The sequence below is a fragment of the Lissotriton helveticus genome, chromosome 10, assembly GCF_964261635.1.
Source record: "Lissotriton helveticus chromosome 10, aLisHel1.1, whole genome shotgun sequence".
NCBI classification, from domain to species: Eukaryota; Metazoa; Chordata; class Amphibia; order Caudata; family Salamandridae; genus Lissotriton; species Lissotriton helveticus.
The window spans coordinates 32771794-32789152 of NC_136071.1; the positions used below are offsets into that span (position 1 = coordinate 32771794).

A 17359-nucleotide genomic window follows, 5' to 3' on the forward strand; every position below is an offset into this window, starting at 1 on the left:
CATGTTCATATGCCAGTTTCTTTTCCTCGAGCTCCCTTTGTCTCTGTTTCTCCTCTCTTTCTTCTCGGAGACGCAGGTGCTCTAAGTTGATTTTCTGTTCGGCCAACTTTAGTTCAACGTCCATTTTGAGCCGGGCCATTTCCAGCTCGTGTAGTCGGGTTCTTTCTCGTTCCTGGATCTCGTCTGGCGAGAGACCCGTTCTTCGTTCTTCAGGGGCCATGGGGGTTTGTGCTGCGATGTCTTGATCGGGGGTTCCGGCAGCCCCGGTTTCTGCCCAAGATTCCAGGGCCTGCCTAAAGTCATCTTTGGTATTTAGTCCGGTGGTAGCGATACCTAATTCGATACAGAACTGTTTAAGTTCACGATGGCTGTACTCGTCCAATTTCTCCATCTGGAATTTCTCCGTTGATCCGCTGTCTTTAGTTGACATCGTGATTCGCCGTGGGGTGAGCTACTCTCTGTACGGTTTATGCGGTGATTCGGATCCCGTCGCTGGCCACCAATGTTAGACGGACCGGGAGGGTCGGCCGAGGATAAGGGGAGAGGTCTCCGGGGAGAGCGTCTCCAGTGAATCGTACAGACAAGTAACTCCCCCCCCCACAGACGGACACCACACAATGATAAAGTTCAACGATACTTTATAGGCAATTCTTCAAGTACGGTAGAATGGTACAAGGAGGTCTGGACTCAGGGGTCCCCTCTATTCTGGTCTCTGTTTGGGAAAAGGGTAGCGGGACAGTCTTGTTACCAAAGAGATGGAAATAGCTCTCAATCCTCGAGCTCGGTGGTGTAGATGAACGGGCCGCGGCGGAGCCAGCAGGTCCCGTGATGGATGAAGGAAGACGACGGTCCGCGGCAGAGCCAGCAGGTCCCAATGAAGGTGGTGGTTACAAACGGTCCGCGGCCACGCCAGCAGGTCCCGACGACGATGAAGGATAGGGTGGTTCCCAAAGCCGCGGCAGCGCCAGCAGGCAAGACGAGGGTGCACAAGACAGAGCTACGGCAGCGCCAGTAGTCCGTCAAGGATGAGTTCTTCTTTGCGTCTCTCGACTCCAAGATACAACTCCCGTCCGGCTCTGGAGCTGCCCCAGTTATAGGGCTGGTGTGCTTTGATGTCCGGACCCTCGCACTTGGAGGTCGGGAGGTCCGGGATGAGGGGGTTCAGACACCCAGCAGGGGGGTGGAGCCAGCGCCCGGGGAGGCGATGGGCGAGCGGTACTTGGCGGGGGAGAGCCATCGACACCTCTTGCTCCCATTGACTGACCAAGTAGCCCGCTCACCTCCTGGGTGGATGTTGGTGCCGGAATGTCTGAGGCCTGGCCAGGCCCAGGGTTGAGGTCGATCGGGGGCCAGGCGGCCTCGTGGTGGAGTGTCCAAGATGGCGCCCAGGATGGGCGCGCAGGCCGGTAGTGGGTCGGCCTACGCGGTCAACAGGTTCGAGTGTAGGGGTCCCTGCGGGGACGGTGGACGTGTAATGGTGGTGTGTGGTACTTGCGTGGCTGGTTCGGGCCTGGTTGGGCCGGGGGAGAGCGGCCCTTCATGTGGCCTGTCCAACATGCACCAATCATATGTTCTAAGCAGTAAATAATCCGTCCACTATTTTAACTCCTCTTTCTTTGCTGCTGAAGAGCAGAGATAAGTAGCTCTTATTTTTCTTGTAGTATAGACGTGCAGGTCTGACCCGTCATGTTGACATTTGCTGTATTTATTGATTGCCTTGATTGTACTGTGGTGTCCTCCCTATAGGCAGGAGCATGCTCGCGGAGAAGAGCATCCGGCCAACCGGCTCCTCAATGGTGGAGCAGGCCGTGCTCGCAGTCCTCTTTTGATTGCCGTGGCCCAGCGCATGCGCGAGTTTCAGCGCGCAGTTTAAACGCTCTAAGTAGGGACTCAGTTGCAGTCCGCCGTGGCCGCTGCAGGTAAGAGCGGTTCTGGCATCGAGGCCTTTGACTGTTGTGTGGCGACCTTCTCTTCCACCCCTAACGATCTTTCTCTACTGATGAGGGAAGTTATCCCGAAACCCGAGACATGTCTCGGGCGATATCCTAAAACCCGGGACATGTATCGAGTCTAGAGATTCATCAGTTCAACAAGTACCGACTTGCACCCACCTGGGTGATCCACTAAAGAACTACAAGCACCAGAATCCCGAGGGGCGATCCGGAGGAGGGGCTAGCGGTGTGCGCTCCATTGATGACTAAACACAATACGGCTCCCTTGAGCTTTGGGCCGACGGGCTCTTGGACGACGCACCTGCGTGCCGGTTCTGGCATCGAGGCCGTTGACTGTTGTGTGGCGACCTTCTCTTCCACCCCTAACGATCTTTCTCTACTGATGAGGGAAGTTATCCCGAAACCCGAGACATGTCTCGGGCGATATCCTAAAACCCGGGACATGTATCGGGTCTAGAGATTCATCAGTTCAACAAGTACCAACTTGCACCCACCTGGGTGATCCACTAAAGAACTACAAGCACCAGAATCCCGAGGGGCGATCCGGAGGAGGGGCTAGCGGTGTGCGCTCCATTGATGACTAAGAGCGGTGGGGCTGGGGGGTATTTCGAGAGACGACCACAAGGAAAAATAAATAAATAAATACTATTCCTTCATGGTCATCTTGCAGGTAAGAGCGGTGGTGCCGGCTGGGGGGGCTGAATTTCGAGAAACGACCTCAAGGAAAATTAAAGAAATAATTAATATTCCCTCGTGGTCGTCTTGAAGGTAAGATTCGTGGTGACGGCTGGGGGGGGGGCGGATTTTGAGAGACCACCACAAGGAAAATTAAATAAATAATTAATATTCCCTCATGGTCGTCTTGCAGGTAAGAGCGGTGGTACCGGCTGGGAGGGGTTTCGAAGAGACGACCACAAGGAAAATTAAATAAACAATTCATATTCCCTCATGGTCGTCTCTCAAAATCCTCGCCAGCCGGCCCCACTGCTCTTACCTGCAGCGGCCGCTGCTGGTTGCAGTTCTCCTGGCTTTGTCTCTTACGGTTAACATATTTAAGCCCGTCAAGCTCTCATATGGTGTCGCAGCAATACGAAATCCAAACAGTAAATATATTGTTTATATAGAAATACAGTTTATTGACACAAGGGAAGATTTCTTGTGTTCTTCTGTGCATTCCACTTTTATAGTTTTTGCTTCACAAAAACAGCCGACACGTGTTTCGTCACCATGTGACTTTTTCAAGGCTTTATGTGTTAAGGAAGTAGTCCAAAAATAAGTGTCACCAGGTCTGATAAATTGCTTTTAATGGTCCGTAGCAAAGCGCATGCAGGAATAACCTCCCTCACGATCTATATTAAAGTCCAGAATCACTCTTAATTAGTCGATTATGAGAGTCCTGGATAGTTCCAACAAGTTCCAAACACGTTTTGTTATGCTCTGATACCGGTCTGGGATCCTGTCCTGGTTATGTAAACCTCTTAAGCCTCACCCCTGCTCTAGGGAAACAGCCTGGATCAGAGAACCTTGCAAACCCTCCATTTTTCACTATTCTGTGGTTCAGACTGCGCACTTAGCTGCTTGCATTCATTTTTTGCTGGATGTATAGCACACATTGTGCCACTGCTATTAGTGGGTTTATAGGTAATATTTTTAGAACTTAGTGGTGAGTAAACAGCATGGTACTCGGCTATGCTATATTTGGGTTGTTAATGGTGTTGTCAGGTGTGCTGCGGCTGAAGCGTGTGTGTGCGCTTTTGTGGTTAGTGCTGTTGTGAGCCAGGTGATAGCCATGTAAGTATTTGGACAGGATGCCTCAGTGAGCTGTACGTTCACCGCTGAGGTATAACGGGACCTGCGGATCACAAGTTCGAATCCCAGTAAGGCCTTCAGCCTTCCATCCTTCAATCCTGGTGCGCAGAGTGCGCGTGGGGAGAGGAGTTGGCCTAACGGCTAGGGCGGTCGACTCCGAATCTGGGGAACCGGGTTTGAGTCTTGGCAATGACACTGAACATCTTGTGATTCTGGGCAAATCACTTAGGGCCAGATGTAGGTGGCCAATTACCGGTCGGTAACGGCCAAATTCGGCTGTTACCGACCGGTAATTGTATTTTGAGATGTAGGGCATGCATTTACAGAATCGGTATTTTACCGATTCTGTATTTACCGATTCGGTAAAATTAACGAATCGGTAAATACAGACTCGGTAAAATACCGATTCTGTAAATGCAGATGTAGCTGGCACATGTCAGAGTGCCACAGGGCTTTAAGAATCGGTATTTTACCACCCAATCCAATTGGGTGGTAAAATACCGAATCCAGGTGTGCATGCACATGTGTGCATGCACACCTGTGCCATGTGACACACAGACATGCCCTAAGGGCATGTCTGTGTGCCACATGGCGCACATGCCTATTTTTGGGGTGCTAGAGGGTGTCAAAGTGACACCCCCTGCACCCTTGCTAAAATCGGTATTTACCGAATCTGTAATTAAGATTCGGTATTGCCCATTGATTCCTATGAGCATCAGGGCCCATAGGAATCAATGGGCAATACCGAATCAGTATTTACAGAATCTGTAAATACCGAATCTTAACGATTCGGTATTTACCGAACTTGAAATACCTACATCTCCCCCCCTCTATTTTACCACTTCTTAAATACCGATTCGGTATGAATCGGTATTTAAGAGGTGGTAAATTAAAATTACCTACATCTGGCCCTTAATCTCCCCGTGCCTATCAAAAATGAATGTGTGTCCTCATGTAACGCAACTGGTGCTATGTAAATCGCTCTGATACCCGATTCGGGTCAAGCTCGCTCTATATAAAACTCTGCAAAAAAAATGACATTTGGTAACATTATCACACGTTATATACACCGCTTAGAAATGGGAGAAGCGTGGTATGAAGCACTATGTAACTTATTCTACGGTGTTCTCGTGATGGTGGGGGGATCGGGGGAGCACTGGAGACAATGCTTGGCAGAGTTGGCTAACAAAGCGTGTGCGTCTGATGCCAAAGTGCTCTCTTCTCACCAGAGGAAGAACGCTTCTTGTCACCTTTTCTTTCAGTTTGAGCTTTGAGGAAGTTGCTTAGGTTTGTGTTTTCTGAGGTTACACATTTACGGAGATCGTAGGGTTGAAAAAGCATGAAGTTACGCAAGTCCATCACTGGAAACATTCTGGAATGTGGTTAATCAGTGTCATTCTGTTGCACCGGTCTTTGGTGCAGATCCTGTTGCAGACCTCCTTCTTACTCTATTTTGCAGGTCCAGGGGGGTCTTCCTGCCCCTCCCCCAGTGCAGGCCTGCAACATCTTCCCGCACTCGCTCCTGGGTCCAGGTCCTGCGGCATCTTCCCGCGCTTGCTCCTGGGTGCAGGTCCTGCGGCATCTTCCCGCGCTCGCTCCTGGGTGCAGGTCCTGCGGCATCTTCCTGCGCTCGCTCCTGGGTGCAGGTCCTGCGGCATCTTCCTGCCCCTCCCCCAGTGCAGGCCTGCAACATCTTCCCGCGCTCGGTCCTGGGTGCAGGTCCTGCGGCGTCTTCCCGCGCTCGCTCCTGGGTGCAGTTTTTGTTGCAGGCCTCCTTCTTATTCCACAGTGCAGGTCCTGGGGGATTCCTGCCCCTCCCCAGTGCAGGTCCTGCGGCGTCTTCCTGCGCTCGCTCCTGGGTGCAGTTTTTGTTGCAGGCTTCCTTCTTATTCCACAGTGCAGGTCCTGGGGGATTCCTGCCCCTCCCCAGTGCAGGTCCTGCGGCGTCTTCCCGCGCTCGCTCCTGGGTGCAGTTTCTGTGGCAGGGTTCCTTCTTATTCCAGAGTGTAGGTCTAGGGGTCTTCCTGCCCCTCCCCCAGTTAAGGTCCTGCAGCATCCAGGTCCAGGGGTCTTCCTGCCCCTCCCCCAGTGCAGGCTCCGCGGCATCTTCCCGCGCTCGCTCTAGGGTGCAGTTTCTGTGGCAGGCTTCCTTCTTATTCCAGAGTGCAGGTCCAGGGGTCTTCCTATCCCTCTCCCAGTGCAGGTCCCTCAGGGTCCCACTGTGTCTTTCTGTCTACCCCGGTGTGTCTTGCTCCCTTGCAGGTCCTGCGGTGTCCTGTCTGCTCCTGCGCCACACCCCAGTGCAGATCATGTTGCCTCCTCCTGCCTCGGTGCAGGTCCGCCGAACTCAGCACTGATCCTCCATGCCGGGTCTACTCCTTCATGGTCATCTCACCCCACGCCTGGTGAAGGTCTCACGATGGAGTGAAGTGATGGGGGACTGTTATAAAGGGCTCTGCTCCTTCTCCTGATGGACAGATCTCATGTTATAAGCCAGGCACCTGCTATGGTTTCTTGGTGCACGAATGAAGGGGCTGGAGAGACAAACCCCTTAAAAAAGGGCAGAAATGTCCGGTATGGCAACAGAAAAATATCTTCATGGTCTGTCATACATCTAAAGCATTTAAGGCTCTGATTGCGACTTAGGAAACAAACATTTGCAATGCAATCGGTCTCGCCTTTGGGATCTTATATGTATTTAGCTCTGCAGCACATTAGCCTGGGTGCTGAAACATCTACTGTTCTTTAACATGGAGGGAAAGTAAGCACCAAACTGCGTGACACGCCAGCTTTGGGAGCACATGGGGAGAAATATTGCCTTTCACAGGGAAATGGTACAGTCCAAAGCTCTGTTTTTAATATAAAATCAGGGCCTTCAGTGGTCATGTCACTGAAAATACAAGATTTGAAAGAAATATTATTGTCTACGGAGTGCTTGTGAAAGACGATTTCTATGGACTGGAATCTAGAGAACGCTAAAGTGATTCTGGTATTTTACTGACCTCTGCTGGTCGTTTTCTAACAAGGAAGTTAAATAGAGGCAGTTGCCACAAAAATTTTAAAAAGAAAGTCCTTCATCAGAAAGCAATTCTGGTGTTTTACTGACCTCTGCTGGTCGTTTTCTATCAAGACAGTTAAGTAGAGGCAGTTGAACAGAAAAAAGTCCCTAAATGGAAGCAGACAAGTCCTAGGGATGATCTCCAGAGCCCACAAAGTACAAACACATATAAGTATATAATAAGTATATACTAAAGTATATACAAGAGGTCTCAAATGCTCGACCTAAAAAGGCTGTACAACGGTTGCACTGTCAAGCTAGACCTAAAAAAAACATTTAGACAAACAATATAAATTATCTAGTGATTAAAGGGACTTTAATAGCATTACAGTGTCATCTGTGCGCCCCTGAAACTTCGAGCATCAGCAGTTGGATAGATAAAATAATCACAGTTGTGTTGAGGGTAAGATCTTTTTTGTGGAAGCATACAACTTCTGCCCAATTAAAACATGTACTTCTGCCTCCCAACACGTGGGCGGAGCCAAAACCCCTCTCTGTTGTTTTCACATAATCTTCTGGCCACAGCTGTGTTTTCAAGCAAGAGCTTAAAAAGAAGTTTTGGACTCAAAGGAAAGCACCTTCAATATCAAGCGTTCAGTGATGAAGAAAGGGTGCACGGGTTCGAGAGCTGGTGGTCCTCACAATGGTGGGGCGTTAAAAGGTTTCCCAGTTGGAAGAGGGGTACCGTACTGCGTGCTGGGTAAAGGTTTCGACCTCCCAAAACAGTAGGCCTTTTGTACTGGGTCGATGTCGACGTGCTTTATATAAACTCCGATTATCGACGGCCCAAAAACGTTATTTAAGATGCAGTTCCAGGCGTAGCCTTTAGATGGCAGCATGCGAACCTGAAAAGGGTTTTTGCTGTAAAGGTGACACGTATTAAAACAGAAAATCAAATCTCAATCAAGAGCAGTAAAACCTTTTACTGCCGCGCTAAAATCCCTGCCTGCCGCCCCCCACCGATTGAAAAAGTACGTTTTCACAATAGTTCTATATAAAATTACCAATGGTCCATTACAGAGCGGCCTAGTGCTGCTCTGTTGGTTTTTTTTTTAGTAAAAACAAAGCACTGCTTTCAGCGTGACGATTCTTTTGGACCGTCCCTGGCGCCCCTTTAGATTAATTAAGACCCTCCCTTGGCGCTGCCCCCCGTTTGAAGGTCTGGAGTAACGAGACCCAACCTGAACATCCAAATTCATCAGTCGGCGGAAGTCCGCCGGCCAGACGCGCATGCGCAGTAGGTTCTGCCTACTAAAGTCAGACTCACTGCGAGCTAAAACTAATCTGTGTTACTATCTAGCGGCAGTGGGGAGCAAGTTACAAACCAGTCTTACAGCAACTTTTAACAATATAATTTCAAAATATTAACCCGTGCGAAAGATGTGCTGGAACAGCAAAGCGCTTAGATTCTGTGTGGCCGCCACAACTCAGACGTGGATACGAAGTTCTGGCACAGTGAGTCCGTCAGGGCGGGGCCAGTGTTGGTAGGAGGACGACTAAAACTATTCTCAAACATCATAGCCGACCGGATGCACCCTAAAATATACCACACCGAAGCCACAATCCTTCAACAGTGTGACCCATACGGAAAACCAGCGACGGGGGCTGCAGAGACCAGACATGTTTTATTGAGATTTTTATTGGTGTTTTCATTGTTATCCCTTTCCATGCGTCAGACGGCCCCTGGCCATCCGATGTCACAGTGGGCGTGTGCGTCCCGTCCAAATTGCGCACGCTTGGAATTCGTCCGCACCGCGGGGGAATTCCTCACGCGTTCAAGGGGTTAAAGAATTATCATGGCAACATTCTGTGAGTGTTATCATCCAGAAATGCCCATTCCATGCTCCAGGAACCGCCCACATTTAGTCGAGAACGATACAGAACCAATCTTTCTCTGGTAGCGCCACTAGAATCTGGAACTCTCTGCCGCCCTCCCTCCGTCTAACCACCTGCCTCGTCGCCTTCAATAAGGACTTCAAGCTCCTCCTATCGGACAAACATCTTGGTTAATTCACCCTCGACCAGACTTAATTACTCTCTCTGCGCCCTGATCTGACCTCGTGTAACTGCGCATGTCCTCTGCCCAACTGTTGTAACTGTCTCTTGTGGTAACTTTTGTACGCATCCACTGATGTAAGCGTCTGAGTTTAACTACTATTACTGTAACCCTGTATCATGTGATTTGTAAAGCACTCTGATGCCTGCGGGCCATGTCCGCGCTTTATAAAAGTGCAAATAAATAACTAAATCCATCCGCAGTGAAGCATACACATCTTCCCATATATGGGGGGGAAGTTACGCATAACATTGTCATTTAACCCATTTGCTGCTTCTGTCGGCCAATGGCCGTCGCGAGCACTACCTCCGTAGTGCTGCGCTCGTCCGTTGGCAGACGCGGCCCTGCCCGCTTAATAGAACGCTCCACACCGGCGCGGAACGTTTGAAGCAGCAAACGGGTTAATACACGATTTTAGCTGAACATGGTTTCATTATCAGACCCTCTTCCTTCTACATCCAGACTCTTTCGATGCACTGCAACTACTTTTAGGGATGATTTTAGTTTAGCCCTTTTGATTTTACTGAAATGATGTTTAATATACTTACTTATAGTTCGTTCATTGATCTGTTATTATGTCAATCACACTTTTCTCCAGCCCACTATACAATAAAGCATGGGCAAAAGGTCAGCCCACTTCAGCCATTGGCTATTACTTCGGTGTGGGTGACAGCATACCGCACACCCACCCACAAAGTAGTCCAATTAAGAGCCAATGACTATGTCAATGTGTGCTTTTTAAAATAAAAAAAATAAAAAAATATTTTTTTTATTTGATTGAGGAGGGCCTGGCAGCTTCCCCAAAAACAAGCATTTACAAAGACAACTGTTCTGGCATTGGCGGGCACTTCAGGGTTTTGTCAATGCTTGTTTTTTGGTCATGGTCTTTATTGTCAAAAAGAAAGTGGGGGTCTCAAAATGCAAACATTGCTTTACTAATCCCTAGCACTGAGGTAAACTAATTTGTGCAGGGATGTGTTCTTGTAAAAAAGCAGAATGTCGCCACTCACAGTGACGCTAGCCAATGTCTGAAGTGGGCTCATCCACTGCCCAATGATGTATGCTGTAGTGGGCGGAAGAAACCTATGAATGACACAGCAGCAGAACAATGGATGAAGAGGGCTTGCAGAAAGCCCATTTAAGTACATTATGTATGATGTTAGTAAAATCTAAAAGTCTTGGACAATGCCTCACTTAAGGTTTTAGTAATATCAAAAGGTCTTGGCTAACGCCAGACCTATTAAACTTTTGCAAAAACCAGGACAAAATCAAACAAGCATTGACAGAGCCAAAATGTTGGGGGAAAACAGCAGGCCTACAGGCTTAGCTAATGTTTGCTTCCATATCTTTCTGTGTTTCGGGGTATCCTCTAGCTTCATATAAAGACAACAATGAGGCATGGTGTGCACCCTAATAATCCAGCCCAAAATTTCGGTGCAACACAATATGGAGGACAAATATTGAGAGAAAAAAATCGACAGGTAAGTCTACATTTTCTGTACCGAACTCTAGATATATGTACGTACATGGTACATATAGCTTCAGGGTACCTAGATATGGAGTAAGGTGTAATAAATCTATACTTCACACAGAACACCCACTTTTCTACCTGAAAAGCACTGGATAGAAATGTGAAACAACCTCATAATCAGAGGCCTTGGCACTTTAACTGTGGCAGATTTTGTTTACTTCACTGCAAACAGAGTTAAATGGCACCCAACAAGCTTCTTTTGGAATGTACTTTGCGTCCAATGCATCACACTGATAAGTGCCAAGAAGGGCAAAACAGGTCTATTATATTTGAGCATCTCTGAAAAGTGTCTGGTGTTTGGCTTATAATGTAACGTTTAAGGTGGCACTTGCTGCAGCTTTAGCTAGAACGAGAGCGTTCTTCAGTGACAAATATACCCACAGCTCCTGAATCAGGTCTGGGGTAGCGGTGAGCGCACATATGGAATATAGTATCTTTCCTGCCTCATTTGTACTGTACCAGCAGTGCTGGGCTGCAGTGCTTAATTTGAGCCGGCGGTTTCCGGTGCTCCGGACGGCACTTAAATTTCAACACCAGCACTTGGATGCTTGCCACATGATGGCGCTGTTTGTGTGATTTAGAGTAAGCAGAACAACAGTTGTTTATTCATTCAATATACATTAAAAAAAAAACTAATACCTGCCGCCCAAGCCATTCCTATAGCTTTGGGAGCCTCGAGCAGCCTGAATTGTTACACTTGTAGAAGTGTTATGGTTAGTAGTTGTTTTGGTGCTGTTATTGGCAGCGCTGACAGGAGTAATGGGTAGTGCAAGATGCATTGGCCTCCTGATGAGGGACCTGGCTTTTATTGTTTTACAAATTAAGCACTGCTGGGCTATCACTTTTTCTCAGGGCCGCTGAAATTATGAGATTTCGTGACTTTTCTTATTTCTGCGTAATTATGGATTAGCCATTTAGTCCATCATCTGCTATAGATTTTAACAAAATTAATTTGTTTATAGCTCCAATTGATCAAAATTGACTAAAAACACCTGTTGCAGCGCAGTGGAAGGCCCTTCACAAAGGTTAACTGGTCAACTTTCTGATGCTGATTGCTGTATTGGGGTGTCAGACCAGTTCTAATGAGGTGAATCCTTTGCCCAGATAGTGTTAACACATGTAAAATTGTCAAAATAATGAGGTAATACATACTGCCACAAATGTGCCACATTATACCGCATAATGTTTCTTTTCTTGCAGCACAATTAAGTAAACTCTACCTCATAATTTGGTCCTCCCCTGCCGCATAATTCCTATCTCCCTGCTTTTAGTACTGCATACTACTTTTGCTACTGACGTAACGGATTCATCCGGGGACTCTACATGAGACCATCATTGAACCTACCTCTCAAATTTGGATGTTAGAATACAATGTCCTATTACAATTTTGGAAAAGTACAGACAAATTGTTGACACCATGTTGCTGGAACAAAATGACTAGCCTTGAGAAAGCCCTGGCTCTACTTGCCACATAGGGCGAAACACGTGTCGGCTGTTCTCTTTCCCTAACAACTTATTCTGTGAAAATTTTAAAATGAGTGAAATGGATTCAATCAAGTGGTGAATAAAAAGAACTATTCTCACTCAAATCAACTTGCATTATTGTGCTGTATTTTAATAAGGAATTACCCTACTGACCGGAATACACGCCTATGGAAAGGAGAAACATATGCTCACAACCCCTCCGCTACTTTTGCTACTCTCCCATCTCTTCCTCTTAGTGCGGGAAAATGAATTAAAATAATGTATGCCAAATTTCAAATAGATAGCGAACACTGCACTATAAAAATTTTTGGGCACAACAAAGGTGTGGCAAGGAATAACGTCCACCAGACGCTGCACTTTCAGCCACAAATCACAGCTGTGTAACTCAAACCACCCCTCTCCCCCCAACAAGCCAGGGCAGCTTGTCTCACAACTGCCAGGGAGCCCTGGCTCATGTGTGGCACTTTCAGACACTCTTAGCTTGTTAATCAACAGCACTTTCCTAGCTGGGATTTTTGAGCCTATGCTTGCAATATATAAAGCGAGACTACAAGTCCCAGAATGCAAACGGTGTAGGCCAAAACTGGATGCAAGTGCTACAACTGATATGAGCCAACTTGGGCACTATGCAATGTTACTCTGTCGAGCACCGTATTTGGGTAATAGTAAAAGCTGTTTTTAAAGCGGGTAGAGGCAGCATAATAGTGGCAGGGACTGCTATATAAGACAATAACTAACAGGGCTATTATAAGTATTATTCTTGTTAATGACTTAAGACCGGGACCACTGGAATTATGCAAATCTGCGACCGTGGCGTTTTCCACAGAATTATGGATTACCAGCAGTTACTACATAATCCATTATCTAATGCATAATTTGCAGATTTTAACAAAAAATGTTACTAGGATCAAAAGTTACAAAAAAGGCAGCAGTGCATGCTGCCGCACAGTGGGAGGCCCTTCGCAAATAATAACTAGTCAATTATAAATTGTTTATTGCTGTGTTTGGCAGCTAATCTGGAATTAATACATTGAAAACTTTGCCATAGCAGTGTTAACATGAGTACCGATGCCAAAATAACGAAGTAATACTGTAAAAAAAATGTGCTGCATAATTGGCGTTTTGTTGCCGCATTATTTAGTTAACCTTGCCGCATAATTTGGTCCTCCCCTGCAGCATAATTCCATTGGTCCTGCTTAAAACAAGTCACAATAGCTTTGACATATGTTCGGGTGTCCCTCGCTTCTTCACTGTAAGTTCTCAGGCCTACAGACTAACTATAGCGCTTTGAAAACATAGGGCCATATGTATCAAGGTACCCATTTGCGATTCTGAAATAGCGATTTTTAAGAAATCGCTATTTCAGAATCGCAAATTGGTATGTATGTACAATTTCGCATTTTTTTTGCGAATTCTTAGTATTCCTTAATTGCGATTCGCAAATTGCGAATCGCAATTAAGGAATACTTTCCCATTCATTTCTATGGGCCAGGAGGCCCATAGGAATGAATGGGAAGGTATTCTCAATTTTGCGATTCGCAATTTGAAAATCGCAAATTGAGAATAATTTCAAGGGTGCAGGGGTGTCCAAAGGACACCCTGTTGCACCGCTGAAATATGCATGGGTGCACATGTGGCGCACATACATGCCCTAAGTGCATTTTTCAAGGAATTCGCAACTTACCACCAACTAGAGGTTGGTGGTAATTTGCGATTCCTTAAGGACATTTTGCTAAATTTTTTTGCTTCAAACATTTCATTTAAGGAATCCCAAATTTGCGATTCCTTAAATGCAATTGCAAAATAAGGAATCGCAAATTTTGCGATTCCTTGTTTTGCACCAGATTTTGCTTTATACATACCATTTAGCAAATTTGCATTTGCAAACCTTTGCGAATGCGAATTTGCTTCATACACATGGCCCATAGTTCCCTTACGTTTCACCACATACATAACATAGAACTAGCAGGTTTCTCGGGTAGTGCAGGACAGGTAGGGGGGCTGGCATGCCTGAACTAGGGGTCACCAGGGCGGTGGCCATTTTAGGTTCCAAGGCTGAAGCGATGCTGGAAACATGCTGCCCGCTGCTGGGGCTGGGGCAGAGTCAGGCGCACCCACTCACCGTGCTGGGCATCTGCAGTCCGGCGTCGATAAAGTTCATAATGTCGTCGTTGAAGCTCGACTCCAGGCTGATGATTTCCTCCACCACGTCGTCGATCTGCGAGGGGGGGGAGGGAGGCCACAGGTTACGAGGGGGAGCAAGCAAAACCCACCAGCCCTGCCCACCCAGCAGCATTGCCACCCTATGTGGAGAGCGAGGAGGTATCCATGGCGAGCGCCCGCTTCTGGAGTAGCGCCTTGGGCGCGCTTCGATGCGCACCCTCAGAGGGGGAGGCCTTTAGTGGAGGCACCCGGGGCAGTCCATGTTGAGGGGCAGTCCGTGTGCCCCCACGCGCTGGCACTGTGCCCCTGGGTAGCAGTTGGCCGCCTGGGGTGCCCCCGGGCGCTGGCACTGTGCCCCTGAGTGGTAGTGGGCCGCCTGTGGTGCCCCCGGGCGTTGGCACGGTGCCCCCCCCCCCCGAGTGTTGGGCCTCTGTAGAGGCTTGGTGCGCTGGCCACAGCCCTCTCCACCCCGGCCCTTGAGACAAGGCCATCCGAGGTGAGCAGTGAACACCTCCGCGGGGAGGGCCAGGCCCCTCCGCCCTCTTGAGGGGCCGAGCCCCCGTGCATGAGTGTTTGCAGAGTCTGCGTGGGAAGGGGCGGCGATAGGTTTGAGATTAAAGGACAATTGGGTCCGGCTGAGGCCTGTGGTCAGCCGAGCCCTGGCCCTCATGACAATAGGAATCTGGGGGCCCTCCAGGCGTGGACACGCCCTCCATCAGGGTCAGGGGAGGGCCGGGGAGGGGTCACTCGATAGGGATATATTCCACCTCACAGCCCGGGCGCAGCAGGGCACACACACAAGCTCGCAAGCAGATGACTGACAAAGCCAGAAGGGCTGGTGCAGAGTCAGTCCTATGCAAGAGTCTACCGTATGCCTGATCCCACCCAGCCCTGCCAGACTTTTGGATAGTTTCTGTTTTTGGCTATCAGCCCGCCCCCTCTGTAAATCTGTGGTTTAGTTAGTTAGTGCGGTTCAGGGGCCGGGCAATGATGCCCCCTGGCCAGGGCAGTACAGAATCTACCTCTAACCACCCCCCGACCACCCCACTGACCCCAGGTTCAGACTAATCCCTCGGTACAGGGGTCACGGGGGGCTCCGAGTCCTCTCCACCGCCAGGGAGGGGCTGCCGCGAGCCTAAAAATGGTTAACTTCTAAAAACACAACTCGTTTTAATGTGTGAGTGTTTAACATCCGGGCGCCGACGGCCAGGGTCAAGGTACACACCCTGCCCCCCCCCCTTCAGAAGGGGGCTCCTCCGACCAACTGCCCTACAAGTGTGACGAACCCACTTCAAGGGCCGCTAGCACCGTCCCTCTTAATGCCACTACACCCTAGTCATAGGCGCAGCTGTCCGGTCAGGCGAGGTCTCACTGCCCCATAGTGTACCCCTGCACCCTACACCCCTGCACCCTACACCACTGCACCCTACGACCCCTGCACCCTACGACCCCTGCACCCTACCACCCCTGCACCCTACACCCCTGCACCCTACACCCCTGCACCCTACACCCCTGCACCCTACCACCCCTGCACCCTACCACCCCTGCACCCTACCACCCCTGCACCCTACCACCCCTGCACCCTACCACCCCTGCACCCTACCACCCCTGCACCCTACACCCCTGCACCCTACACCCCTGCACCCTACACCCCTGCACCCTACACCCCTGCACCCTACCACCCCTGCACCCTACCACCCCTGCACCCTACCACCCCTGCACCCTACCACCCCTGCCCCAGCCTCGTGGCCCCTCACCTCAAATGCCCCAGCCTCAGTGACCCCTCACCTCAAATGCCCCAGCCTCAGTGGCCCCTCACCTCAAATGCCCCAGCCTCAGTGACCCCTCACCTCAAATGCCCCAGCCTCAGTGGTCCCTCACCTCAAATGCCTAAGCCTCTGTGGCCCCTTACCTCAAATGCCCCATCCTCTGTGGCTCCTCACCTCAAAAGCCCCAGCCTCAGTGGCCCCTCACCTCAAATGCCCCAGTCTCTGTGGCTCCTCACCTCAAATGCCCCAGCCTCTGTGGCCCCTCACCTCAAATGCCCCAGCCTCAGTGGCCCCTCACCTCAAATGCCCCAGCCTCAGTGGCCCCTCACCTCAAATGCCCCAGCCTCAGTGACCCCTCACCTCAAATGCCCCAGCCTCTGTGGCTCCTCACCTCAAATGCCCCAGCCTCTGTGGTCCCTCACCTAAAATGCCCCAGCCTCGTGGCCCCTCACCTCAAATGCCCCAGCCTCAGTGACCCCTCACCTCAAATGCCCCAGCCTCAGTGGCCCCTCACCTCAAATGCCCCAGCCTCAGTGACCCCTCACCTCAAATGCCCCAGCCTCAGTGGTCCCTCACCTCAAATGCCTCAGCCTCTGTGGCCCCTTACCTCAAATGCCCCATCCTCTGTGGCTCCTCATCTCAAAAGCCCCAGCCTCAGTGGCCCCTCACCACAAATGCCCCAGTCTCTGTGGCTCCTCACCTCAAATGCCCCAGCCTCAGTGGCCCCTCACCTCAAATGCCCCAGCCTCAGTGGCCCCTCACCTCAAATGCCCCAGCCTCTGTGGCCCCTCACCTCAAATGCCCCAGCCTCAGTGGCCCCTCACCTCAAATGCCTCAGCCTCAGTGGCCCCTCACCTCAAATGCCCCAGCCTCTGTGGCTCCTCACCTCAAATGCCCCAGCCTCAGTGGCCCCTCACCTCAAATACCTCAGCCTCAGTGGCCCCTCACCTCAAATGCCCCAGCCTCAGTGGTCCCTCACCTCAAATGCCCCAGCCTCTGCGTTCCCTCACCTCAAATGTCCCAGCCTCTGTGGCCCCTCACCTCAAATGCCCCAGCCTCAGTGGCCCCTCACCTCAAATGCCTCAGCCTCAGTGGCCCCTCACCTCAAATGCCCCAGCCTCTGTGGCTCCTCACCTCAAATGCCCCAGCCTCAGTGGCCCCTCACCTCAAATGCCCCAGCCTCAGTGGCCCCTCACCTCAAATGCCCCAGCCTCAGTGGTCCCTCACCTCAAATGCCTAAGCCTCTGTGGCCCCTTACCTCAAATGCCCCATCCTCTGTGGCTCCTCACCTCAAAAGCCCCAGCCTCAGTGGCCCCTCACCTCAAATGCCCCAGTCTCTGTGGCTCCTCACCTCAAATGCCCCAGCCTCAGTGGTCCCTCACCTCAAATGCCCCAGCCTCAGTGGCCCCTCACCTCAAATGCCTCAGCCTCAGTGGCCCCTCACCTCAAATGCCCCAGCCTCTGTGGCTCCTCACCTCAAATGCCCCAGCCTCTGTGGCTCCTCACCTCAAATGCCTCAGCCTCAGTGGCCCTCAC

At 50.1% G+C, this 17359-nt stretch overlaps 1 protein-coding gene across 2 annotated transcripts in view; it reads right to left on the bottom strand.

Annotated features, from left to right (window-relative positions):
- The window catches only part of TFE3 (transcription factor binding to IGHM enhancer 3), a 206217-nt gene that overhangs the window by 70752 nt on the left and 118106 nt on the right, over nucleotides 1-17359 (bottom strand). For both annotated transcript variants that reach the window (XM_078664665.1, XM_078664664.1), the window contains exon 5: nucleotides 14014-14109. In XM_078664665.1, coding sequence (XP_078520791.1) covers nucleotides 14014-14109 — 96 coding nt within the window. The remainder of the gene's footprint in view (nucleotides 1-14013; nucleotides 14110-17359) is intronic.